The sequence below is a fragment of the Aspergillus pseudonomiae genome, assembly GCF_009193645.1.
Source record: "Aspergillus pseudonomiae strain CBS 119388 unplaced genomic scaffold BDV37scaffold_20, whole genome shotgun sequence".
Classification (NCBI taxonomy): Eukaryota; Fungi; Ascomycota; class Eurotiomycetes; order Eurotiales; family Aspergillaceae; genus Aspergillus; species Aspergillus pseudonomiae.
Window position 1 is genome coordinate 94,373 of NW_022476012.1, and position 25,121 is coordinate 119,493.

General features: G+C 49.9%; 6 protein-coding genes across 6 annotated transcripts; 4 read left to right on the forward strand and 2 right to left on the reverse strand.

Moving 5' to 3' along the window:
* Positions 1 to 231: 231 nt before the first annotated feature.
* On the forward strand, positions 232 to 5,347 carry BDV37DRAFT_244159 (GAS2 domain protein). The gene has a single exon (XM_032081502.1). The coding sequence runs from the start codon at positions 880 to 882 to the stop codon at positions 4,843 to 4,845; it is 3,966 nt and encodes a 1,321-aa protein (XP_031943159.1). The 5' UTR covers positions 232 to 879; the 3' UTR covers positions 4,846 to 5,347.
* On the reverse strand, positions 5,348 to 8,762 carry BDV37DRAFT_244164 (GTPase-activating protein GYP7). The gene is made up of 5 exons (XM_032081503.1): positions 8,265 to 8,762; positions 6,810 to 8,190; positions 6,490 to 6,752; positions 6,116 to 6,434; positions 5,348 to 6,062 (listed from the first exon to the last, which is right to left on the reverse strand). Exons 1-5 carry the CDS (start codon positions 8,418 to 8,420, stop codon positions 5,707 to 5,709), a joined length of 2,475 nt encoding a protein of 824 aa, XP_031943160.1. The 5' UTR covers positions 8,421 to 8,762; the 3' UTR covers positions 5,348 to 5,706.
* Positions 8,763 to 10,235: 1,473 nt separating this feature from the next.
* On the forward strand, positions 10,236 to 13,527 carry BDV37DRAFT_270325 (aromatic ring-hydroxylating oxygenase subunit alpha; the record flags this gene model as incomplete). Its single annotated transcript, XM_032084536.1, has 10 exons — positions 10,236 to 10,322; positions 10,376 to 10,528; positions 10,627 to 10,808; positions 10,864 to 11,345; positions 11,958 to 12,190; positions 12,253 to 12,724; positions 12,776 to 13,100; positions 13,159 to 13,237; positions 13,295 to 13,412; positions 13,472 to 13,527. 10 exons carry the CDS (start codon positions 10,236 to 10,238, stop codon positions 13,525 to 13,527), a joined length of 2,187 nt encoding a protein of 728 aa, XP_031943161.1.
* Positions 13,528 to 13,953: 426 nt separating this feature from the next.
* Positions 13,954 to 15,483, forward strand: BDV37DRAFT_244178 (Mpv17/PMP22 family protein). The gene is made up of 4 exons (XM_032081504.1): positions 13,954 to 14,080; positions 14,217 to 14,356; positions 14,624 to 14,944; positions 15,027 to 15,483. Exons 2-4 carry the CDS (start codon positions 14,258 to 14,260, stop codon positions 15,174 to 15,176), a joined length of 570 nt encoding a protein of 189 aa, XP_031943162.1. The 5' UTR covers positions 13,954 to 14,080; positions 14,217 to 14,257; the 3' UTR covers positions 15,177 to 15,483.
* A 3,439-nt stretch (positions 15,484 to 18,922) lies between these two features.
* BDV37DRAFT_270326 (uncharacterized protein) lies at positions 18,923 to 21,012 on the forward strand (the record flags this gene model as incomplete). The annotated part of the gene is made up of 2 exons (XM_032084537.1): positions 18,923 to 20,096; positions 20,171 to 21,012. 2 exons carry the CDS (start codon positions 18,923 to 18,925, stop codon positions 21,010 to 21,012), a joined length of 2,016 nt encoding a protein of 671 aa, XP_031943163.1.
* Positions 21,013 to 21,339: 327 nt separating this feature from the next.
* catA (catalase catA) lies at positions 21,340 to 24,108 on the reverse strand. The gene is made up of 3 exons (XM_032081505.1): positions 23,610 to 24,108; positions 23,238 to 23,550; positions 21,340 to 23,182 (listed from the first exon to the last, which is right to left on the reverse strand). The coding sequence occupies exons 1-3, from the start codon at positions 23,844 to 23,846 to the stop codon at positions 21,489 to 21,491; spliced, it is 2,244 nt and encodes a 747-aa protein (XP_031943164.1). The 5' UTR covers positions 23,847 to 24,108; the 3' UTR covers positions 21,340 to 21,488.
* Positions 24,109 to 25,121: the final 1,013 nt, after the last annotated feature.

The following is a 25,121-nucleotide window of genomic DNA, read 5'->3' on the forward strand; positions in this document are numbered from 1 at the left end:
CCCACCCAGCTCTGGAGTGGGAACTCGAGAAGATTTTAGGTTTTCTGAGTCATGGAGTATAGCATTTTATTAAACTTAAGAAGAGGAATTATGAGAACGAAGGATTCCCCAGAGGAAGACGAAGCTAAGATTCAGATTAAGACCGAAAATCAATAGTGGCAAGCGAGTAGTGGCTCCGTATAAATAGTAATCCTGGGTCCCCCTTTTGGCAAGCGGAAGGGCTCCACTTTTGTCCTGTTCGAGCTGAGAAACACCGTGACTTTCTCCTCATTCCAGCTCACACCTGCAGCCACTTCCTTCGAATCATCGTCATTCCCTTCACTAGAGAGACAGTTGGTCCAGGTCTCTCCCTCCCCCCCCGGTCTCAGCTCTGCAGTTATCATCCCACATTCGTTTATTTCCTTTTCTTTTGGGCTACTGCGCCTCTCCGATCTTTTTCCCTTCCCCAGCCTTCTGATTGTGATCTATCAATCCCCGAGCTCACCTTGTAAATCCTCCGTCTTTATCTGCCTCTCTTCCTCCCACATTTGGTCTTTCTTTTTCCCTCTCTTCGCACTGGATCCTGCATCTTAAGTTACTAGTATTAATTACCGACACACTTATTTCCACTGATTCCTCATACAACAACGCCGACCGTCGCCTACCTGCCCAACCGTGACCCCAGCTCGGTATCTCCGGAACACCCCTAAACCACCTCACCTCCGCTGTCGCTTTGGGGTTCTGCAAGTTCGCATCTCAGCATGCTTGCTTATCAGCGGTACACACTCTTTCACATTTCTAAATCAGCTATTCCACCGCCGGCTCCCACATCGCATTTCTTGACTCCGTCCTTATCCGACCAACATCTGTGAGCTGTTCCGGTGGCCGTTCTCCTCCGACATGGCCACCAGCCGCAGCAATCCTATACCTCCACCTATCTCCCTCCCGGCAGCGAACGTCGCTTCTCATGCCGTACCGCCAACTCCATCGCCGAGTCGACCAACAATCCCCAACTACCAGTCTCTCGATCCGTTACTCGCAAACTTGTCCCCCGAATCTACTCTCGAAGCGCTTACCTCAACGGACGCAGTGCCCAAGAACGAACCCGCATACGATATCCTTTCCAAGAGCATATCCCAAGTCTCGGAGGCGGAGAGAGCTCTCGGAATCCGCGCGGCTGTTGCGGCACAGAATCTAAGCCTATGGTATAAAGAGGTGCAAACGTGGGAATGGCCGAAACGCACGGATGCCCAACTGGGCCAAGGATTTATTCCGCCTTCTACCACGACATCCAATGCTTCAGAGCCAGAATATTTGGGCAGCCTTCCTGCAGAAGTTGTAGCTGAACACGAGAAACGAATCGAGGAGATTCGTGATGGCATGGAAAGTCTAGGTGTCGACGAATTGAAAGAACATGTTCTGAATGCTCATATTCCTTCCCGGTCTCGGCCATCGTCATCCAATAGCAATCTTTCCGGACCCCCTTCGTTCAGCTATGTGCAATTAAGTGATTTCACCGCTATTATCACCGCCACCATCTTGCGCGCTCTCCCACTTCTCTCCCGCCTGAACAGCCTCCTTTCCACGTGGGATGTTCGGCTACTAGTCCTCCGCCAGGTACCGGGACTATTGTGGAGCCTACGTCTAGCCCAGTCTGAATTGAATTTGGCCTTGGACTTGTTGAAGTCCTCCGTGCCCCCCAACGAGCAGGATGCCTTGTATTCCCTATCAAATTATCATGCCAAACGCGCTACGCTGGAGGTGACGGTTCTTTCGACGGGGCGACGAATGGATCGTATGCTTGATGCGCTAGAGGGCCGGGAAGACTCGTTGCCGGAGAATTGGATTGATGATCTAGAAGCTATCGAATCTGGTTTTGGTAACTGGGTTATGGACGCCGAGAAACAGACAGTTGAGAATGAATGGCGGCGCATGATAGCCAATAAACAGCAAAGCAAAGACCACCCACAAGTGCCGAATCAGCCAACCCCTGTATCGGATGAACATAGAACTCTCGAAGACTTTACCACCCACACCCCCGAGCCTTTCCCCCAAGCTGTACGCCCACCTTTGATGGAAACTATCGCTGAGGAACCCGGAAGCCCGACTGAGGACCAGAAATCTTTTGAGAACATGCTTGGACAACCCGTCGTGACCTCTCAAAGAACCGAACAAGCTCCCACTCGTGGTTCTGATACATCGTCCTCTCTTGATGGCACAGAAGTGGCCAGCGATAGCTCCGAAGCCAGCCAAACCCCGCAAGAGGCCAATACTGTACTTGAACCGCCCGCGACCCCGGAGAGAAGTACTGCGAACACTGTGGTATTCGATGCATCGCCTTCTAGCGGGAAAGAAAATGCAAATGCCCACCTGCTCCCTGCTCAGAAACCCTCATTAGAGTCTGTGTGCACTGACGCAGCTAAGGACGTACCTTCCTCTGATCTTAACCGGGAAGAAGTAGCGTTGCCAGACGATAGCTTGCCGAGAAAGACGGAGCCTATGTGTGGACTCCAAAAAGCGATAGAAGATCCGTTTATTGCCCAATATGAGGAAATGGGACAGTTAGAACAGCCAACCCAGGCAAGAGACTGTCCCGGGGATGCCACCTCTCCTGAAGCAGATAGTTCCCCAGCTAGTCCAAGCTCGCAAGCAGAAACCGGGAGTGTCATAATACAGAGACCCAAGGGTGCTGTAAACTCGCCCAAACCGGAAGAAACGGTAGAGCCGCATGGGGACGAAACATCGACAGTCTCAACTACCCCGGAATCCAAGATTGAGGTCTCTGATCAACTACGGCCTGCCTCAACTGAAGAAGCGACAACTTTACCTAGCGTCACTGTGGAACCCGCCCCCACCGATATTGCTGCTTCGATATTGGTTAATCGAGATAGCTCACTTTCTCCTCAAACCAGCAGGCCTTCGTCACCGGTGTCTTCTCGGCCTCCTCCCTCGATGACAAATGACAAAGATACTGCAGCTCCATCTCCAAGGCAGCCTTTGGATAGCCCCATCAAGCTTTCTAAAACCAGACCAGGACGTTTGGATTCGGAGCAAACCACCGTCTCTCATGGTCGACGAGTATCGGGCGCCTCCACAGATTCTTCTGATTATCCATCACTCGTATCCAGCCCGGACATCCGAGGATTGCATACCGTTTCGTCGAACGGAACACCTAAGCTTATTGAGACTCCTCCGTTATTCCAGACAGACCATCGGCAGTCTGGCCCCATACCGACTAATAGCGAACATACATTGCGAGAAGACCGCTTGCTTCGCTTAGACAGCGAAAAGTCTCCGCCCACGTCTTTGAAACACAACCGGGCTCTTAGCCTTCCACTGCAACGATTTATCAATGAACGATTGGATATGGACTACGAGGATGAACCAAACACCGATCTGACCATTCCGACCATTGTCAAGAAAGTTACGGACTCTCCCGTAAGATCAAGTTCCCATAATGATCGCCTGTGCCCACAGTCACATTCGAGCAAACACCGTCCCTCCACCTCATCCACCGGTATTCGCCGTGCTGTTGGCCGGCGTTCTGAGCTTTCTCGGGAAGACCACACATCTTCAGGGCCCGATAGCGTGACACAGAGACAGCCCAAGGCTTGGGAGCGCAACATGAATACCTCCGTCAAAAATCCGGCACATAAAGCTCCGCTCTCCCAACCACCCGTCCTTTCAACAGCCACCCGTGCCAGGAAGCAGCTGACTGCGCACCCTAGCCTCGAAAGCATTGGGGTATATAAGTCCACGCCTCGTGTATCCGGAGAGACATTGACCGGCACAGTGAATGAGAAGACGGGCTCCCGGCCGTCGACTCCGGGTAGCCAGATAAGAAGACCAAGGGATCATTTAGACGAGAAAATAAGCTCTATTCTTGATACGCTCCCAACGCGTATCCATTTTGAAGACCGTGAAGCTGATGCATCATCTGCGATATCATCTTTGCCATTGAACGCTAGGGAGCGGTTCCGCTCTATATCCCCGCAAGGGTCAGTGTCACGCAGCGGCACGCCCACCCCATCGTTTACCCTCACCCCTGCTGTTTCTCGTAGGAGATATTCACATGCTCCAGAGGAAAGCTCCGTGAAACTATACCATCTGCACCAAGGTGGTAAAACCGTTCCCACCAAGCTTTTCGTCCGTTCAGTGGGAGAAAATGGTGAGCGCGTGATGGTACGTGTTGGTGGTGGTTGGGCAGATTTGGCCGAATATCTGAGGGAGTTTGCTATCCATCATGGCCGACGACACGTTTCAGACACGCCTCGCGTCGAAGTTCAAGGAATATCATCTCGTGAATCGACGCCAACTTACACGCCACCGGGGAGCAGGCTTCCTAGGTCCGGCAATGGACGATGCACGCCGTCCCGACCCCATTCTGTTATCAGTAATCGACCATCGTCCTCACTGGCTGTCCGCAAAACGAGGCGGGCTTCGAATGTGTCCGATATGACCGATCTCAGAGCAGCAAGCACAGGCGAGACACTGAACTTATCATCTTCCCCCATGTCAACCGTCTCCTCGCGCAGACGGCTCTCAACTTCTTCTAATACCTCTTTCGGTGCGGTTTCAACCATGAGTGACGCTCGATATGGATCTATTCCTCTTGGTTTGGCGGGGCCTAAACCACGATCTAGGTATGCGCCTATGAGCGCAGAAAGTGAAGCGTGGGTGGAAGATGTCCTTGGTCAAGCACGGAGAAGCTCGTCTCTACGACCTTTCACATTTGGGCTATCCCCTCCCGAGAATGATCATACTCCTGGTAAAATTCCCACTTTACTTAAATCTAGAAGCATCAGTGATATTGGGAAAGTCGGCTCCAGCAAGCGAGTTGTCCTCCGCGGGCTTGGCAACCGGTAATCTGGATCCATCGATGCATTGCCCTCTTTTGATTATTACCTCACCTCCCAGCATATGTCCCCTCTCTAACATCTTCCTTCTTATTTACTTTGGTCCACTAGCACTGGCGTTTGCCGTTTATGCGGGTTTGTTTTCATCAGAGGACGGTTCTAAGAAAAGTATCGGGCATTTTGCATTGTCGGTGTTTTTTCTTTCTTTTCTTTCTTTTCTATTTTTTCCGGCATTTGAAAAGGGGTTCTGTTTGAATTTGGTTTCCTCTTCCCTGCTCCTCTTCATCCTTTTTGACAGACATCTAGATGGTATCATTCATCTCTGGCATTTTTTGCATTCAAGCAAGCGTTTCGGCTTCTGTTTGTGTTTTCTGTCGTCTGTTCATTGCTTTACAATTCTTTTGCACATATTTAGATACCCTCATATACGGTGCCTACCTTCTTCTATGGCTGCTTTTCATGTTTATATTTTAGAAGAAGAATACATTGGGGATTCAAGAATTTGTTAGACATTGAGAATTCAAATAGCCACTAGTCATTTCGCACCGGTACTCTTTCTCTATAATCTCACCCTCCCGGAGTTGAGTTATGCTGGCTAGATCCACTGCTTCAAGAAATTCACCTCAGGTTACAACAATAAAGAGAATAAGAAAAAAACGCTAATACGAACGCCACCACTCCAAACCGGCCACCCCAAGCTATCTAGCAAGAACCCATAATCCATAAGACCCAATCAACACGGGGTACAAGCACAAACGAAGCCAAGTCTTTGAGCAAGAGCGATCATACCGAGACTTCTCGTAAAAAGAACATGATGGCTGAGCCATAGCCCGCCCATCAGAGTTACACAAGTGTAATGCAAACGGATTCTTCAGGATGAATTTTGCGCTTGTTCGCGCCGTTCAGACGGCTGTCGCTTCCAAGGGATATCTTTGCTGAATAGCTCTCTTAGTTCGGGAGAAATTACTTTGGGCTCGTTGTTGTTGACGGGTGGAGCGCTCGGTCCGGAGCTGGTGCCGCTGCTGAACCCGGTGCTTGGGGGTCTTTGGGGCGATTTGCCTTTGTCTGCATCGGCAGGGGACTGGATGGGTTTTCGTTGGTGGGTAGAAGGGGCGGGAAAGTTGTTTTTCTTGTCTATTGCTTGAACGGCTCGTTCGAAGCGACGGAATAGGGATTCGGCGCGGGTGAGGATTGGGATGAGTTCCATTGTGTTGGAGAGTTCGTTAACTGTAGATGTTAATTTAATAGGGCTTCAGGCCGAGAGAATAAAAAGTACTCACTGTATTTCAGAACCTCATCAAAATGCTTTAAGTGGTCCATGATGACATCTCTGTGCTTCTCTAGGATTGCCAAAGCAATAAAAAGATGGAAGCTGCTGGATAGATAGTCGGTCCACAATGTCTCCCAGAGGCGTAAAACATCCACCCATTCGAATTCGCGCTTGTACCACACGAGGAGCATGCGGAAGAAGAAGAAAAAGTTTGTGCTGTCGGCAGACTGGAGGTGAAGGTATAGCTGGGGATCCATGAGTTGTACGAGGTGATCTAAAGTCAGAAGTTGGGCACGCATGCCAGACTGGTCACGAAGAAAGTTGCGTTCCTGTTGGATCGGTCAGTAGCTGAAGGTTGTTGATGATAAAGGGTGGAATCGTCACCATTCGGTCCATGAAGCCGACAAATGCCCAAAAGGCCACAGCATCATCCTGCATGACCGCATATATCGGTGCTAACAGGTCGCTCATTCCTTGAACATAGCCCAAGTCAGGGTTATATTCATTATAAGTCAACAACATGTCCTTCATCTGTTCTAGATGAACATTCGTCCCTGTGTCCGCGAATGGCGAGTCAGGGTCTGGGTGAGGAATATCTTCCCCAGCAAAGAGAGGAATTGTGCGGTCGGTACGATGTACATCCTTTTCTGTAATTGGTAAGTTTAGTAGCAGAGACGGTACAACAGTGTATAAAGAAGACATACCAATGCGGTTCCTCTGCTCTTTCCACCACTCATGCTGCTCCTCGGTGGAATGTCCCTCGACCATCGTTTCCCACCAGGCACCCTTTAACCGAATGTACTCATCCCGTTTGGAATTCATAAGAGCTTGACGTTCGTCACGGGAGCTGTCCCATGGATATACGCCGAGAAGGAAAAGCCAAGCTAGCTTTCTAACGCCGTCGTTCGGATCGAGACCCCCATGGAATACTCTCTCTTTCACCTCCTCAACAGTGACCTGCAACCTGCCTGTGGTTGGGTCAAAGAATCCTTCCCATTCTTTTAGAGTCAATGTCTTGCGTCGTTCGTTGATAGACATGGTTCCCGTTTCGAGTTCGAGAATTTCGAAATCACCCACGGAGCTGTTTTCCATCTCAAGGACATCCCGTGCAGTCCATATCCGTTGATTTCTCTCGCGTTCGCTCTGTTCAGATATGCTCATGGCCCATCGAGCAAGATATAACCTGGCACTATCAAACTCATCCTGTAAGGTTTGGATCTCAGGTGTCTTCATCAGCCGACGGACTTGCGGAGGAATTCGCGGGTTGTCAGCTATCTCATTCGCTGTCCGTTTTGTAAAAGTCGTGATTTTGCTCAGCTGCTCAAGCACCTTCCATCTAGTCTCCTTAATCGCTTTCATAAAAGGATCCATTCCCGCGTCCCGCTGTCCGCTGCTACCTTGCGCGGACGGACCAGTGGCTTGGTCCTGGGCTCTGGTTACTGTTCCATCGGCCGTCAACGGCCGCCCAAATGATATGCGATCTTCTTCGGATGGGTTGATCAAATATACACTATTATCGACGGCTGAACGCTGCACCTCCACATACTTCCGAAGCCACCTTAGGACCTCGTCGCCACCCCAGAACAGACTGCCATCCTCACCGAAGGGGTCAAACGATTCCTGAGTCCTCTTCCTTTTTTGTAGGATGGTTGATTCGCATTCGCTGTCATGGAAAAACAGTGCGGGGAAGCTATCACCTGCACGCGTATTGATCACAAGGCTTCCAAACCACCATCCGATGCTCGGGGGTCGTACAAGCAACGAGTAGATCTCCGAGAGTGGTACGGCAAAGGCATAGAGCCCTATTGGGTCTTTATGAGTGGTGGTTGTCGGCAGAGGGGGTACCAAATATCTCTGTCGCGGCGGAGAGGAGTCGCCCGCAAGATCGACTTTGACGTAGGTGCTATAGGCGTCGCCTAGCGAGGATTCCGGAACCCAGGCAAGCAGGTATGATGATAGCTCGGCCTTTCTTGAAGAGTTGGTCGATGCAATCGCATTGGAGGCATCATGAGCCGGCTTTTGTTGAATGAGGGCGATGAACCCGGGAATATTATCTTTGGAGGAAGGGGTGGGGTGAACGTAGACCTGCAATGCTCGGTATAGATCAGAACCGTCAGCGATTAATTGATATTGATTAAAACATTCTTCGATAGTCTAACCTTGCTTTTGGAAAAGAGTAGTTTGACCCCTCTCCCAGTTGTTGCATGTGAGATGGTATTGTAATCGTCCTCCTCGTCGTCGCTGACGTCGTAGTAAGAAGCCGTGGGCGACGGCGGCGACGGCGGCGGAGTGTACTGGACTCCCTTGCGCGCCATTTCTCTTTTTGCGTCTTTATTTCAAGACTACAGATGGATGATGTTTTGGTTGGAATGTCTCAGGAAAGATATTTCATCCTTCTCCGTAATCCAAGTAGTTATTTGTTGGTAGAAATCCCCCGTTTGGTAGGTGGATTGCGGGGAGAAATGAAGAAAGGCGCAAACGTCACGAAACCAATGGAGATCCACCTGATCACGGCTGCATGTGATCTCCACTCATGAAACTGCCAATGATTGTATGTTTATATGTCAAGATCACTCATTGCTTAGCAGTATGCTTTTTTTTTTCTTTTCGGTCTCTCTTCTTCTCCTGCTGCGAAAAAGAAGATAAGTTCCACAGAATAGCAAACAAGGTATGCGGCATGTGGCTGGTTCCGTAGATCATATTTATACTAATTTATCGATAACGGTCAGCATCGCCACAATCGAAATAACTGCTGCCTGGCTAAAATCGCCCACGCTGGAAGAACATTAATCCTCCTTTTTGTTTGATTTTGATAGATCCGAGGAGAAAAAATACGTCTCACGAATTGAGGACACCATATTGGGATTATCAGGCTATGGTTGGGCCTTGACCGTTGGTCAAAGGTATCTGTATCGTGGAGGATGGACTAGATTCTGTTCATACCACAGGCCTCTGGAAACCCAGAATATTACAAGATGACCCAGTCGGCAACCCGAATTCAAGTTGGATAAACCCCCGAGTCCACTGCCCCACAGGTTGAACCCTTCGTCCCGTCCGAACCAGCTCTTGGTTATACTATGCCGGGCCGGGTCTGATTCCCTTAGTTAAGTTACTCTGCCTACAATAACAGGGAGACACGGGTTCTAAATTGTCAGAATGGGATTACTACTCACGTCTTACGTCAGGATCGATGCTATGTAGATCACTGTGATGCATCAGGACGAAGCTGAGGTTCATGTAGCTGTTTAGAAATTGATGGCCGCTCAAGCCTTACAAGTGAACTAGACTATGAATGTGTTTGAGACAAGTTTCTCCTCTTATAAAGCTATTAAGATATAGTGGATCTTTTCTACTAATACTTGAAGATCAGAAGATAAATGGATTGGACTGTACTATTTATATTGATAGGTGTTGGGTTCTCCTCATTCCGGGTTCAAAGTACATGTAGGTCTATGAGTATCGTCCAGGCCTGAATGTTACGTTACTTCGTAGGTCCAAAGCTACAGATAGATCATCTGTTCAAGTCATCCATCATTGGCCACTCTTCAAACCATTAGGTAAGGAGCGAACCCTACCTCGGTACCAGGTGACTACCACTGCGGAGGCATTGATGACAACAATAGCTTCATGACACATCACTAATGCTTTGATGCTGTCTAGTAGACGTCTGCCTGCTCTCACTATCCAGTTAATATGATAATCGATGGTGTTGGTACGTTGTGTAGCCAACAACAACCCGTCTTATACAGAGCCTCGCTCATCAACGCGGACTACGGTGCTCGACTACGACTTGAGTCGAATGTACTTATGTAGAATGAGATACACAGAAGTAGCGAAGAGAAATGTGTTTGGAGTTGACCACATCTCCGAAGGCTGTAAGTTCCCAATCAAGCCGTATACTTGTAGGAGTACAACACACAATGAAGCCGCGGCCGCGGGATCCGGATCGCATAGCCCGTTCAGGCAACGATACGCCTGTCCAATTGAAGAGCAAAGAGATGTACTTCTGTGCAGATCAATCAGTCACACTGAAACAATGGGAGAATATATAAGGCAGGATAACTATGGCTCCCGTTTCGCAAGGACACCTGTTCTCCTTATCACCGGTACTAATATCGAAACTGTGCAAAATGTCCGAACTTGCACGCACTTTGCCAGCTTCCTGGTACTGCAGCCCTCCGCTCTACCAGCTTGAGCGAAGAGCTGTTTTCATGAAGGCATGCCAGTCGGCCTTGGATCTGTGAGGTTTGAAAGTGGCTAATAGACCCAGTCTTGGTATCTGCTTGGCCCTGTGACGAAGTTTCAGAACGTCGGGGAAAAGATCGAGTATGAGATTGCACAACAGCCTATTTTGGCTTTCAGAGTCTCTGGCACTTCTCCTCTACCTGAACCAGGCGAGTTCCAGGTGGTTTGTGCGAAAACAGTACGTCTCGTGTCCTTTACTTTAGATGCATACCGAGACAGAAAATTCCAGGAGGTGTCTGTATTGCCTGATAGAATGTGCTGGTCTGACGATAACAGGAAAATCCACTACGGTACCATATAACCCCAACAGGCCTCATCTTCACGACCATCTCAGATGAAGCGCCCAGCTTTCATGAGTATTTTCCGGACCTGGAACCATTGTTGCAGAGAGTAGACTTTACGAGACTACCCTACAGACACAGTATCAAATACGAAGGCCGATTCAACTGGAAGACCATGTAATCTCCCTGATAGTACATATCAAGTGAATTCATGCTTATATCCCAACTGCAGGGTCGACGGATATCAAGAATGCCTTCATTGCCAATACACTCATCCATCGTTCTCCATTTACTACCCGCCGACCTTCTACACCGTTCACAATCACCAGAACTTTTCGCAGCACATTGCAGATCCCAATAAGCCAGACGATGGCCTGTTTCTCTATTTCTTCCCGAACTGCACATTGAATGTGTATGGTGGAGGGATGTCTTCGTTCCGGGTTTGCCCAACAGAAGCTCCAAATATCACCCGGATGGAATTCGACTACTACCACATGGAATCCGGCGAGAAGTTCAAAGAATACTACAAGTTCGTCCGTCAGGTAGCTATGGAGGACTTTGAGCTCTGCGAGAAAGCCCAGGATAACCTTGGCAGAGGGGTTTACAGCGAGGGGATTTTGAATCCGGAGAAAGAGAACGGTGTCTCCTGTGAGTACGACAGAAATCCGAAGCTTCTAACCCCACCGCTAACATCTCCCAGTCTACCAGGACCGAGTATTTGAGTTGGTGTGCCAGCAACACGCCGCAGATCAGATAGCGGAGGAGAGCGTCACCTCAGTGACACAAGAGCAAGACAAGGGACTGGAGCGAATTACGGCGGCCGCATGAGAATAGCTAGCTGCAGGCGGAGCCCATTCTGGCAACTTTGTGTTTATGATTACCTGGATTATCCTTTGTTGCGAAAGTCAAAGCTCTACGAGATGATCTATTGGTAGTTATACTTGATCAAATTCGGAGATTTTAAATGCCATGTAACCTCACCTTCGACGAAGAGCAAAACCATGCGTTAACCGAGATCATATGTCACATTCAGAGAACCTGTTACTTCAAGTGCACCTGGAAAGTTCATCCTAATCTGGCAATCTTATGAGCGGTCAACACGATTTGCTGGCTAACCTCGGAGGATGTGATAACAGATATGCAGGCATGCGGAGGTGAAGGCCAACGATCATCGAGCCTTGAATCATGTAAGTCCTCTTTGCGCTCGAGAAAATCCTTTTATAGGTATCCCCCAGTTCCTGGAAGCTCTGGGGACAAATTTTCGTTTAGAAGGCTCACAGATACTTTAAACGGGAATCACCATGGAAGCGTTCACCTTGCTGACAGCACCCACGTTACTTGCACTGCTAGCTGGGATTGCTTTTCTATATAGGTTCTGGCCATACACTTCAACTTCAACCTCTAAGCTAGTGAATCTTGGGAAATACGAGACCCTCGATACTATTACAGATGTCACGGAAGAGGAAAATCGTGGAGTCTCCAAAGAATCAGATTTCCCAGCAGGCTGGTGGGTGAGCAAGGATATTTTCGAGCTTGAGAAGCGTGCAATATTCAGTAAGGTAAGTTATATATATCACTGGACCACTGTGTTAAAAGATGCACTATCTAATTTGACATCTAGACATGGCTGTGTCTCTCCCATCGGAGTCGCTTTGCGAAGGCTGGTGACTATCAGTCCTACGAGGTGGCTGGGTTTCCCATCTTTCTGATCTTAGGAAAAGATGGGAAAGTCAGAGCTTTTCACAATGTCTGTCGTCATAGAGCATACACAGTCACAAAGAAGGAATGCGGGTCTTCTGCGGTGCTTGGTTGTCGATATCATGGCTGGAGTTATAACACCTACGGCGAGCTGACCAAGGCTCCTCATTTCGATGATATTCCCGGCTTTGACAGATCACAGAACAGCCTATTCGCCATCCATACGGTTACGAACGGAGCCGGATTTGTCTTCGTTAACCTTGAGGCTAGCCCAAGGATCTCGCCGGCCGACACCAGTCTTTTAGATGCCTTTGCGAACCGCAATAGACTGGACTCTCAGTCTATCTGGGTAGCAGGGCAAACAATCAAGGCAGATTTCAATTGGAAAATGGCGCGTGAGTTGATCTATTGCTCTTTACTTAGTCTGGTGTCTGACTTCCTAGCAGTCAGGTCAAAGCAATTGATCGACATTGTCGAATTGGAGAATACAATTGGGCATAAAAGCTATATATCCCAAGTGATCAGTATCTTGGGCCGTTTTAGGGGGAAATCAGAACACTTTTCGCTCTTTCCTGTTACCTCCTTTCAGTCCATCCAGTCCTCTGGATGGTGGTATGTACTGAACTTCTTACCAGTCTCTGAACAAACAACGGCAATCAGATACGACCTGTACTGCTCGAAAGATGTTGGTTCTCATTCCCAGGTCGTTGCGGAGAAATTGAGTAAACTGTTGGAGGAGAAAGCTCGGGAACTAGGAACAGAATATCAAGGGTACGTTCGGGACACAGCGTTAGCATAAACGCGAACTGACTACTGACCGGGCCTGAAGGTCATTCGCATCTGTGCCCCCAAGCCTTCACACTGAAGAGATAGGTAATATCTTCTCCTTTCCTTTTTTTTTATTTGGTGTGAGGTTTTGTGTTCTCCATGAGCGCTGAATCAATTCCGCCTGGGTAGAATCTCAGAAGAATATTCTCGACTGCCTCGAAGCTCATATCAAGCTGGAAAAGGCGCAGGGAGCCGAAGTGTTTCCCGCGATGAGAAAGCAACGGGAGAATTCCAGGTTTCAGCAAGCTGAACAACGTTAGTACCGTCTAACTCGTATATGTGTGCGTTCCGAGTGTGCTAATAATCTATGGCAGTCTGCAAGGAACTCGACTGTACGAGTGAGCTCCGAGGAAAAAATCTCGCATGGTAAACTTGTGTATGTTTCGAGATTTTCTTTATTCTTGTTGATTGATTTTTCATTGTTCGCGTCCGCATTTCCGCAGGTTAGATAGACGTGTAGCGTCCGTACCGAACGGATCAGTGGAATCTTGGCACCGTTGTTGCAATCTGGTCAATAGATAGCTCATTAATTAATCATTTCGAGTTGTCTCAGACTCACACCTTGCTTCTACTCTTACCGAGGGGGACTGAAAAGAAGCAAAGCCTCGAGAAAAACTCTCGGTGGATCGTACCGATCAGATCAGCATCGAATCAGTGATCGGACGTATAAACCTTCCTCTTTCTCTCAACTGAAATTGCGCCGTTAGAACGATCACCAACAACTTCCACTCCACATCCCCAGCGCGTCGGACCGCACAGGGCGGACCCTCGTATCCTTAAATATATCGGGGTATCTCTGCGGAACTGGCAGTTGCAAATCCATCCTTCAGGCTTTTTCTTTTCTTTTCTTTTCTTCAATTCTGCTTGGCCCGAACGTCCAGGTTTCCACCAACGACGTTATCGAGCCAATCAAATTGCCCAAGGCGAGTAAGGCTGTGTTCTGCCCCCGTTTCGGCAACTCGTATTTAGCGTACGTCGCTTGACGATTAACGGTGATGATCGATCATGGCGGGGTTTACGAGGAGGAAATCCAGCTAACCTTTCGTATTTACCAAGCAGTTAGTTGGCGGTTGGCCCTTGTCACTGAACCATCCGTCATTATGGCGCTTCCGCCCATCGCGAAGGCCACTCTACAAGCTGCGCTGATTAATGCCGGGTCGAACGTCCTGGCGCAGAGCATTCAGTCATATAGAAACGAGGTAAGTAGGATATGCATGTAACATGGGGGCGGGGGGGCAGAGGGTAAGACACCTTAGCAAATTGGCCCCCAATATCCCAGATTAATTCATGCATGCGGCTAGTAAGGAAAAAAGAAAAAAAAAATATTAATAAAAGAAAGAAAAAAAAAAATGGGCTGACGGCTTGATTCGCTAATCGGCGCCATGGTCGGAGTTATATGCATTGAATGATTATGCATCAGCACTCTCTCCATGATGCGCGCCGGATAGCTTCAAACACTTCCATAGAAACCGTTCGAACTGGATCTGCAAACACTGTTTCAATTCACAACATGTGCCTTTGTGATGTCCCCCATGACCTTCCTGTGGTTGGAGGGTCTGGAATCGGTCCTTCCAGGCCATCCTAACGAGTCGGAGGCCGCCGTCACCAAGTCAAAGACCGAAAAGGCGGACCAGCCCAAACAAAAGAAGTTAAATGTCAAGAACACGGTGGCAAAGATCGTGATCGACCAGGTCGTCGGTGGCGCCTGGGCTACCGTGCTTTTCAGTTTGACCATGGGCCTGCTGCGCGGGCAGGAATATGATGTTTTGGTGGCCCAGATTCGCAAGGTCCGTATATTCCGATATCACTCACTCCCATGGCTTGGTGGAGACATTGTTTTTGGCTGACTGACTTACGCTGGTGGCATAGGATTTCTGGCCCCTCCTGATCGCGGGATTCAAGCTATGGCCATTGGTCTCCATTCTGAATTTTACTGTGGTTCCAGCAGAGAAGCGACTGCTGGTTGGGAGTGTCTTCGGGGTCGTCTGGGCTGTTTACTTGAGCTTGATGTCGGGGTAGTTGGGCGACGGCGCTGGGGCGTTTTGCCGTGGGATCCGACGCATTGTGTGCCGGATCCGAATATACTAGTAGGCGAAGTGGTATCTACTTTTGGGAAATAGCTGGGATGACCAGATAATAAATGTGTTGGTGGAACCCATCTGCGACTAAAGAATTGGGGCAGGAAAGAAACGGACGTAATAGTGTGAAGGGGCCGAGCGGGGTTGAGGATGATCATGATAGTAGATTAGTAGTGAGCGACACCTTGCTGCATCATCGGCAGCTCACCGAAATGAACAGAATCGACTAGGTTGAGCGACATTGCCACGTTTTTTTTGTATCTGCCCCCCCAACGCTAGTACTATCTCAATCGAGGGAGTGAGCCAGTCAGACATGGGAAGAAAGACATGTCTCGGGAGAAACTCAAGAAACTTAACTTCCAGCCAACAAAGAAAGGGAAAAGCAAGATCGTCTGAACGATCAGGATCAGGAATTATCTCACCCGACATGAAACCGCCTCCCTTGAGCGGGCCCTGACATGTACCATCATCAAGGGCGCTGCCAGACAACTTGATATGTGAACACATACCGGAGCGGAACATAACTCCCGAGTCAGCCTACGAGGCACAGCTCTCCCCGTTGCGACATGCCTTCGAGTAAGCAGATCAGCTTGCTCCGAACATTCCTCGGGAACATCCAAATGGCGGGAAGGGAACGGGTGGGCAAGGCGTACAACAAAGAACCAGTCGGGCTGATCTTTATCCACATTCTAACTTCTTTGCTATCTGATGTGGTTCGGGCCTGGGGTTTGCCCACAAACCCTAACTCAAATGATGGGTGGAGGACTCGGTGAAGGGAGACTCGAGAAGGCCAAGAGTTTGACATTCAATAGTCGTCGTCTACAGTAGTACAAGAAAGTGTTTAATAAAGTGTTTAATTACTGTACAGCAGGAGTGACCCAGGGCATGGATATGGGACGCGAATTCCCAGCGTAAGCTGCATGAGACAGGGCCAGACGAAAGACCCCGGTCACATTACAGATTACCACTATTCTGCACGAGGTTACGCTGTTTTCACCCTAGAAGCTCATAAAAAAAAAGGGAGGAAAAAAAAAAAAAAAGAAAAGAAAAGAAAGACGAGTTGCCTGTTTGGGGAAATCCAGTGAGTGAAAAAGAACGTGTTTCCCTTGCATGAGATTCAAAAGATTATTGGAGGCTGGTGGGTAGTCATTTGGGTCAGCAAGAGTCAAGCATGATCATAACTGATTAATCCTCTCAAATTGCACTCATTACCGACATTTAGAAAAACAAGAGGGGAAAGAGTAAAATTACTATTAACAGAAACAATATCGGAATAAATTAATTGCTATTGCATGAATGATAAGACCATTTCCCTGGGCCAGTGTGAAGAAAACTGCATGGTCGGCGTGGCACAGCCCCGGCGAGAGGATCAACAACCTATCCAAGGCAAACTTACTCTGTATCTTGATTTAGCACTCGCTCTGTTTGATACGAACTGGTATGCCGATCCATTGCCATGCAACTTCTCCTGGGAAGAGGGGGTTGGGGATGAGAAGGAATTGCTCATCATCGTGGACGGAGACTCATGTCATGGCAAAAGGGTTCCTAAGTTTATCGTCAGACAAAGAAGATTAATGTCTTCTTTTATAATTCTTTCTGGGGGGAGACTCTCCGACCGAACCTTGAAGTTGAGTGAGACCGAAATAGATCCGTGTACGGTACGGATGCTGTATCGTAACCCCCTCGTGGATGTGTCACTCGTGACCCTCCGAAGGAAAAAAGACTAAAATCTCTCCGTGCATTAGCCCGAGTGGACCCAAATTAGTTCCCCCCATTCGCATTCTCCAAAATGTACATGGGCGTCAGCCCAGTGGCTCAAGTGTCATTCCAGGTACCCCCATAATTAGATCACATCATGTCCCTCTCTGCAGCGAAGACGGTTGAACTGCATTCCCAAAGTTCAAACCTATTCCTATTACAATTGTGGACCATGGGGCACACGTTGACCCAAACCCAAGGCGATAAGACGCTATAGTGCCCCATTCGATATAAGTTCGCACCACCTCATCTCTCCCATCTCTCCCGCAAATTGTTCGTAACTCCCTCCCTAGGGTCACTTTTTGTCCGTTTCCACCCCCGCGAGCTAACTGGTTCGTTGGATCTTCTCCTGCGCAACCGACGCTTCCACGGCCAGGATTGTGCTAACCAATCCCCCGCAGGTGGCCTCCGCGGGTCTTTGTCTACGCTTGTCACAAGGTTCTTCAAGGTCAATTAGCCATTGAAGCCCTGACAAAGAACCGGTGCGCGTGTGATTACCTGCATTGCATTATCTCCGTCCATTTGCGTCCCCTTCTGGGACCCGGGACGTTTTGCAGACATCGACTTCACGTTGGACATAGAGGGGGAAATCCTCTGACCTGGACTGGCCATAGACTGGACTCACCATCTGTTGCGACGCCGGCGGAATCGCGATTGGTAAGATTGTCATTCTTGGAAACAACAAAGACGATTTCCAAGTGTCCAACGAAGACCAATGTACTGGGTGGGAAAAGACCCGGGAGTCTGGTTTGTCTGATTGTACCATCGCCACGGGAGCATCAGACACGCCAAGTCGTTTTAAGGAGGGGGAAAACACGACCTACACCTTCACAGCCTCTATCCAACTATTCATAGATCCTTCACAAGATGGGCATACTAAGCTCGCAAGGTGGACTTTCCTCGTCTGCCCCAGTGTCGTACAAGACACCGATGGGAGCGAAGCGCGAGGGTTGCGCAAGTGATTATGCGAATAACGTGTGCTGGTTTGATGCAGAAGACGACCTCGAGAGCGACGATGGATCCATTTCCCCCGTGTCGGATCCACGACAGGATCGGAAGTCAGGAAACCACTGGGCTCGCTTTTTCCCCGAACTCTCATCGCATTTCTCACTCGTGTCCCCGATAAGCACTATGACGCCAGCGACATCCTTATCCCTGTCATCCGCCGAAACACAGCATTCCACTGATCCCAGACCCCACGCTGACGATGTAGGACAGAAAGCTGGTTCCTGCTCATCGTCCTCGCCGGAGGGTTCCTCGTGCTACAGTCGGAGATCATCGGCAACAAGTCTGGACTCTGGATCCCCAGGGTCCACTAAAAAGCGGGCTGATACATTTTCGATAGTCTCCCCCGCTGACGCAGGAGTCTTTGACGATCTGGCGTCAATCCGACGGCCGCCTTCTCGCCCCTTGGTAAAAAAGCTCTCTGCAGCCGAGTTGAGGAATAAGCCTCTCCCACTTGAGCCTGCCATTCGGCTGACCCCACTCTCTGTCCGTCATAAAGATCCACCTAAAATCCGTACCTCTACATCCGCTAGCCCTCAGAGCGGGAAGTCAAGGCTCTCAGTGGCAGCAGAGGACTTGGAGAACACTCTCTCCGGTCTTAGAGCAGATTCGCCTACAGTCCCTTTACACTTACTGAACGAGCCACTACAAATTAGCAGAGGCAAAATGGAGATGATCCCGTCGCGCCCAGCACCGCAACCGCCAACCGATATGCGACCAAAGCGAAAAGTTGAGGCACGTGAAGACGAAAGGGCAAGGAAGAACAAGGGGGCTTTCAATTTCCATTTGTCGGGTTTTAGCAGAAAATACAGCCATCTACATACCCGGTCGTGGAGCAGCCCGAATATGAGATCGGAGGCGGGGTCTTCAGCCGTTCGTATCCCGGAGGACTCCGACTGCAAAGAACGTAAGAGCAAAGACGACATGGCAGGCCTGCCAAGCTTCCCAAATCCGAACCAGATCTTGGAGCCTCTATCCCAGTCCATTGAAAGGGAGCTGCGCATGCAGCTTCCGCGGCTGCAGGTAAAGGGGACCAAAACCGCCTGCTCGCCAATCCAGGAAATAGAGCCCAGTACAGAAAAGGAAGCCATTCAACGTCCCGAGAAGGTGGAGGCTTCGCAACGCGAAAACTCACCGGATCAAGTTATTTTCAAGGAGAAGTTTTTTGTGTCTAAAAGCAAGATAACGGTTTCCGTTTCTAATAATGTGTCTCACCAAATGGAGATAGCGGAGCTCCCGGAAATGGTCTATGAGCTCGACGGTGGCGCCCCGGAACCTCACAGGAAGCCTACAATCTCAGATTACCTGCCTACCTTACACATGCCGGGGAACCTGCCTGACAAGGTGGTCCTTGCCTTTTTACGCGAAGTGGGCTCGCTTGACGATCTTTTTCGTCTTGCCATCATTTCCAGACAGTTCTATCGTGTTTTCAAAGATCATGAATTAGAACTTATCAAAGGCGCTGTCTTCACAATGTCCCCTCCCGCGTGGGAGCTACGCGAAATGAGCCCGCCATGGAGTACCGAATGGCAGATCCTGGTGGACCCCGACAGCCCAGTCCCAGAATACACCCCTGCTCTGTATCTTCAGCGCTATGCTCAAGATATCTATACGCTTGCTCAACTCAAATTGCTCATTTTAACTCGGTGTGAAACGTTTCTGCGTCAGGAAACGATCCGCGGTCTTACAGGCAAAGACGATGCATGCGCCAAGGAAATTGATGATGCCCTTTGGAGAATCTGGACGTTTTGTCGTATTTTTGGTAGTGGGAAGAGCCGAGAGGGTGATATCGTGGGTCAGGTGGACTGGCTGAACGGGGGTGCTATGGCTGTGAGCGGCCGCAAGCATGGGGCCACGGCGTCGGTTACTGAGCCATTCGGCATGTATGATATTCTGTTCGAACCTCCGACAGGGTTTGGGCATGGTAACAAAGGCGGACTATCAAACGATCAACTGTACTATATGACTGAGATGTGGACCTGCTTGGGCGTGCTCCTTCAACCAATCCATGGAAGATGCAAAGAAGCCCGTGAAGCCGGCATATTTGCAGGTCATCGAGTAACAGAACAGGACACTGCCAGGGCGGCAGCTGTGCTAGGTCAGTCCCTTTTTTTTTTTTTTTTTTTTTTTTTTTTGCCATTTTCCTCTCAGTCAAGCTAATATGTCGAATAGAGGAATGGACGTACTATGTTCTCACACTTGGCCCTTCAGCAGTTCTGAACATGGCCTCGACCGGCCCCGGAGGCTGTGCGGCGACTTTGAGAAGAGCCCAGTCTATCGGTTTGACCAAGTGGGAGTCTTCCGAGTCTGGGGTCAGTCGCTCGGCCTTTCTCAAGGAGGCGGTTTCGAAAGTCTATAGGTCACGGTGTGAAAGCCCATGTCAATGGTCTCCACGAACGTCAGAGGACAGTTCCCCTTCTTCTAATGACACCAGCTCCCCGGCAAGTGCCAATGCAAGAGCGGCCCAGCTTCAACTAGAAAATGAACGTCGGAGACAGGCAGCCTACGCTGACCAGCTACGAACCCAACCGAGACGGCCAATGAACGCAGGCCCCCACTCGTTTTCAGACGAACGCCCCATCTCCAAATATTCCTTCATCATGAGCCGCCTTGAAGGTGTGCCATACGAGCAACGTCCACCAATGCCTGCACCACCCACGATGGCGTCTTACGTTGCGTATTGTGGACCGTCGAGCAGTCAATATGCAGTCAAGTCCCGACCGCCCCTTGCCCCGTACCAACCACCTCAGGTCCGCGATCCTGTGGATCAGGCTATTGACATGATGGTGCGGGAGCTGGGTTTCCAAGAAGAAGACGCCAAATGGGCGCTGAAAGTTACCGATAGCGGCGAAGGGATCAACGCGAATGCTGCCGTATCTCTTCTTATGAGAGAGCACCAGAATTACCAACACAACAACAATGTCGTTCCTATGCGAGCATATCGCAGTAACAGTATCTTATCCTCGGTCATCGCCAGCCCAGAATCCATCAATTCTGTCTGGAGATGGGCCTGAAAGCCAATACTCGCCATGACGAAGCATATCGCTTGTACACTCATTTCGATTTTATTTTCCTTGGGTTGTATGACTTACAACGAACTCTTATCACGCCGTTTTGAAAGCAGAGGCGCCGTGCGCCGTTTTTGATTATGAAACATTTGTTCCCCCACATCGCTTCAGCCCGAGCTTGTCGCTGTACCAGATTATGATACCCACTATGTACGATCCTTTCTTACGTCTCTCTCCTACATATCAAAGATGTTGTATATTAGATACCTCAAGAGAACATTGATAAACTGCCTTTCGATGCCGTTTGGTATTCACAATTGATACAATTAGAATGGAGTATTTTCATGACTTATATTAGCGTACATTCTGACCATCCACACAAAATAGAAACACAGTTCATTACAATGATGACATTGACTAAAAAAACGCCAATTTTGCCTTTCAACACAGTCCTCCGTGCCCCCAAGCAAGCACGAAAGCAATTAGAATGCAACCGTCGAGGCAAGACCATCCAGCTCACGCTTGTAGTTCCGGTGCTGACTGATCTGGTAGAAGAAAGTGCTGATGAAATCCTTCGCGTCCTTGACAATCTGGATGCCTTCCTTGAAGCTCTCGGGTTTCTGGATCTTCCCCGCCGTGACAATACCATACCACTCAACCGGCTGGGGATGGTCGGACGTAGCGACCTTCACATCAAGCGAGGAGCCCAGCGCCTCCTTGATGAAAGCCGCCGCTTCGCCAGTGGCGCCCAGAGCCTTGAGGTGACCGAACGTCTCGATGATCCAGTACCGGATCTGACCATTGGCCTTGAGGCTTTCGACGTGCGGACCGCCAGGGATGAAGGTGGCGTCGAACATCGTGGAGCGCTGTCCATCATACTGGTGGTCGGGGATCACGCCCTTGGAAGACGACTTGTCCTCGCCATCGGCATAGATAGGCGACCGCTTGGTGCCAATGACGAACGGCAAGGCTCCCGCCGCCTTGATCGCGCCCTTGAGCCCGTTGAAGGCGACGGGGTCGTAGCCGTCGCCGATAATGATGGCAACCCGGCGACTGGCGATCGTCGGCTGCTTGCCCGGGAACTCGGTCTGCGAGAGGTGCTTGCTGCGTTTTCCGTGGTTCGGGCGGAGCGCCTTGTCGGGAACGGGGGCGCCGACGAGCTCGGCGACCTGCTGGGCGAGAGGGAGATCGATCTCGGCGAGACGGTGGCCGGCGAGGCGCTCGTAGACGAGGGGGTCGTCGCAATGGTCCAGTTCGAAGCCGAGGGCTTTCTTGACGTGGACCTTCTCGTGCTCGGAGAGCGAGTTGTAGAAGAGCTGGGCCTGGTTGTGGTGCTCGCGGAACTTGGGGCTCAGGCCGCGCTTCTTGATCCCGTTCAGCTTCGCGGGGTAGGACGCGAAGCCACCCTGTTCGACTGGGGCAGGGGGTCCGGCCTCGAACCGGTTCGGCCAGTAGTTGACGGTGCCCTGGGCGATGCGGTGGCGTTTGGCGCCGTCTCGGTTGTGGTTCAGGACGGGGCAAACGGGGCGGTTGATGGGGATTTCTTCCCAGTTGATGCCCAGTCGACTGATCTGGGTGTCGAAGTAGGAGAAGTTCCGGCCCTGGAGGAGCGGGTCGTCGCTGAAGTCAATGCCGGGGACGATGTGGCTGGTGCAGAATGCGACTTGCTCGGTTTGAGGGAAGAACTCGTCGACGTTGCGGTTCAGTTCCAGTTCACCGATGACGCGCAGGGGCACGAGTTCCTCGGGCCAGATCTTTGTCGCGTCGAAGATGTCAAACTCGAAGTCATCCTGCTTCTCCTCGGGGATGACCTGGATGGCGAAGTCCCATTTCGGGTATGCGCCGTTATCAATGGCCTCCATGAGGTCCTTGCGATGGAAATCGGGATCCTGGCCGGCCAGTTTCAGGGCTTCGTCCCACACCAGAGAGTGTACTCCCAAGTGGGGGATGAAGTGGAATTTAACAAAATGGCGCTTTCCTTCCTTGTTGATGAGACTGAATGTGTTGACTCCGAAGCCCTGCATCATACGGTATGACCGAGGAATGGCCCGATCAGACATGGCCCACATGAACATATGGGTGGCTTCCGGGTGAAGATAGACAAAGTCCCAGAAGTTGTTATGAGCCGTTTGGGCCTGAGGTACTTCGTTATGTGGCTCGGGCTTGACGGCATGGACTATTCCTGTTAGTTTTTGAATCGTCCACTCCCTTCGCTGGGAAGAGATACGTACCGAAATCCGGGAATTTGATCGCATCTTGGATGAAGAAGACGGGGATGTTGTTTCCAACGAGATCCCAGTTTCCTTCGTCGGTGTAGAATTTCACGGCAAACCCACGAACGTCACGGACCGTGTCGGCACTTCCTTTACTGCCTTGGACCGTGGAGAAACGAAGGAAAACCGGAGTGTTCCGGGAGGTATCTGTCAAGATACCAGCATAAGATACATCCTCAGCGCTCTCGTGGAGCTTGAAGTTTCCGAATGCAGCGGTGCCACGCGCATGGACGACTCTCTCGGGAATGCGCTCATGGTCGAAGCGATGGATCTGGATTGCGGTTAGCCTAAAGATCTACCTCTGATTGACGCCGATCCGGGGAATCGTACTTTCTCTCGTGCAATCTGGTCCTCCAGCATCATCGGTCCGGTGTGGTTATCATTCACCTCCTTCAGCCAGTGGTCCGTATCGCTGATGCGCACGCCATGGTCGGTGGTCAGTGGCTCCTTGCTGGACTGTACATTGTGGGTGTCGGGTGCTAGATCAACTAGCTTCTTATCCTTTGAAGCGGCGCCCTGCACTGCTTCTTGGACCTTGTGGAGGCCCCCAGCCACAATGTTGGCCATGATTGGGGTTGGATGGATTAGGGATGATGAGATAGCTAGTCAGAGAGAGATTAAGGTGGGATACAGAGTATGTTCATGAAACAGTCATTACTTGCATGATAGAAAGACGTATATCATGGCCATGTATAGTACAATCATCTTCAGCTTCTTATAACTTGTCCGTAATGCCAAATTTCTGAATGGATGTTAGGGTTGGGTCCGGCACGTCAAAATGACGTCGCAGGGTTGATGAACGTCACGTTGACATCGAACTGGATTTTTCTTTTTTTTTTTCACCTTCTGATATACAAAAGATGAGTAATGATTCTTTGGAACCATGGACATTGGCCAGATTAGATTCTTGATTTAGTGCTCTGAAAATATTTTGTTTTCTATTCCTTGTTTATGAACTTCGTCATCGGGAGAGTCGAGACTCTCTTATCGAGCTTATCGAGAGAGTACATACTCTGGACTACCTGGACCGAGGTTGATCGTCTCCACCAGAGCTCTGCCAGGGAACTTGCAACTCCCCGGCCCTTACTCGAATCGTCGTAAGTACGATATACGAAGGAGGACTGGGCTTGGGCCTCTGGGGGATTGTCCGGAGTTTACTGCCAGTAATTATCAATTCGACGCCCTTGATTGTTGGGTTATTGAATAGAATTGATTAGGAACAGGGCCAAAGGCTAATTAATTGATCTTGCCCTAAGTGGCATTCTTATTTTCACTGGGAATGTTCCATTGTACTCGTTTTACGCTCGCTGGTCTCTTGATATCAAAGTTATTGTTATAGTCAGGGCTCAGGGCTACTCTCAATATTGATTTCTTGCAATTCACGTGGTCTCTGACTGGTGTGATCCCCCCAAGGATCAATCGTCCTTCCACACTCCCTCAAACAATCTCCGAGTTCGCCTGCTGCCCAGCGTCGTGCTCAGCCCTCTGGGGATGCTACAATAGCCACGAACCTAGTAATGGGGCCAGATAATTCTCCGATCTAACTATTGCTGAACTATGTCAATTATTGAATCCCGCCAACTGGAAGGGTGGCCACTTATGACCTGTCACCTTGATTCGGCGGGTATGTGTGGCGATGATCGGCGAGAAAAGTCAAAGCACCCATACCATGCCAGATTATGACAGGTGAGACGCCAATTCCATTGTTCCGACGGTGCTCCATGCTGTGCGAAGATTCTCATCCTTCCACCGGGGAAAGGAACAGAACTCAAAATGAAGAACAGACAGTCCACGCGGATCCGGGGGTGAGGAGAAGAACACTGTGAACGATTCTCTGGCCAA

What these genes read in the sequence shown, in the direction of transcription:
- BDV37DRAFT_244159 (XM_032081502.1), top strand. Translation starts at nt 880, where the DNA reads ATGGCCACCAGCCGCAGCAATCCTATACCTCCACCTATCTCCCTCCCG.
- BDV37DRAFT_244164 (XM_032081503.1), bottom strand. Translation starts at nt 8,420, where the DNA reads ATGGCGCGCAAGGGAGTCCAGTACACTCCGCCGCCGTCGCCGCCGTCG. An exon ending in TACTCTTTTCCAAAAGCAAG is followed by an intron (nt 8,191 to 8,264) that starts GTTAGACTATCG and finishes CGAGCATTGCAG; the next exon opens with GTCTACGTTCACCCCACCCC. An exon ending in AGAGCAGAGGAACCGCATTG is followed by an intron (nt 6,753 to 6,809) that starts GTATGTCTTCTT and finishes TACCAATTACAG; the next exon opens with AAAAGGATGTACATCGTACC.
- BDV37DRAFT_244178 (XM_032081504.1), top strand. Translation starts at nt 14,258, where the DNA reads ATGGCGCTTCCGCCCATCGCGAAGGCCACTCTACAAGCTGCGCTGATT. An exon ending in TTCAGTCATATAGAAACGAG is followed by an intron (nt 14,357 to 14,623) that starts GTAAGTAGGATA and finishes ACACTTCCATAG; the next exon opens with AAACCGTTCGAACTGGATCT. An exon ending in TGGTGGCCCAGATTCGCAAG is followed by an intron (nt 14,945 to 15,026) that starts GTCCGTATATTC and finishes CTGGTGGCATAG; the next exon opens with GATTTCTGGCCCCTCCTGAT.
- catA (XM_032081505.1), bottom strand. Translation starts at nt 23,846, where the DNA reads ATGGCCAACATTGTGGCTGGGGGCCTCCACAAGGTCCAAGAAGCAGTG. An exon ending in ACCAGATTGCACGAGAGAAA is followed by an intron (nt 23,551 to 23,609) that starts GTACGATTCCCC and finishes ACCGCAATCCAG; the next exon opens with ATCCATCGCTTCGACCATGA. An exon ending in GATCAAATTCCCGGATTTCG is followed by an intron (nt 23,183 to 23,237) that starts GTACGTATCTCT and finishes TAACAGGAATAG; the next exon opens with TCCATGCCGTCAAGCCCGAG.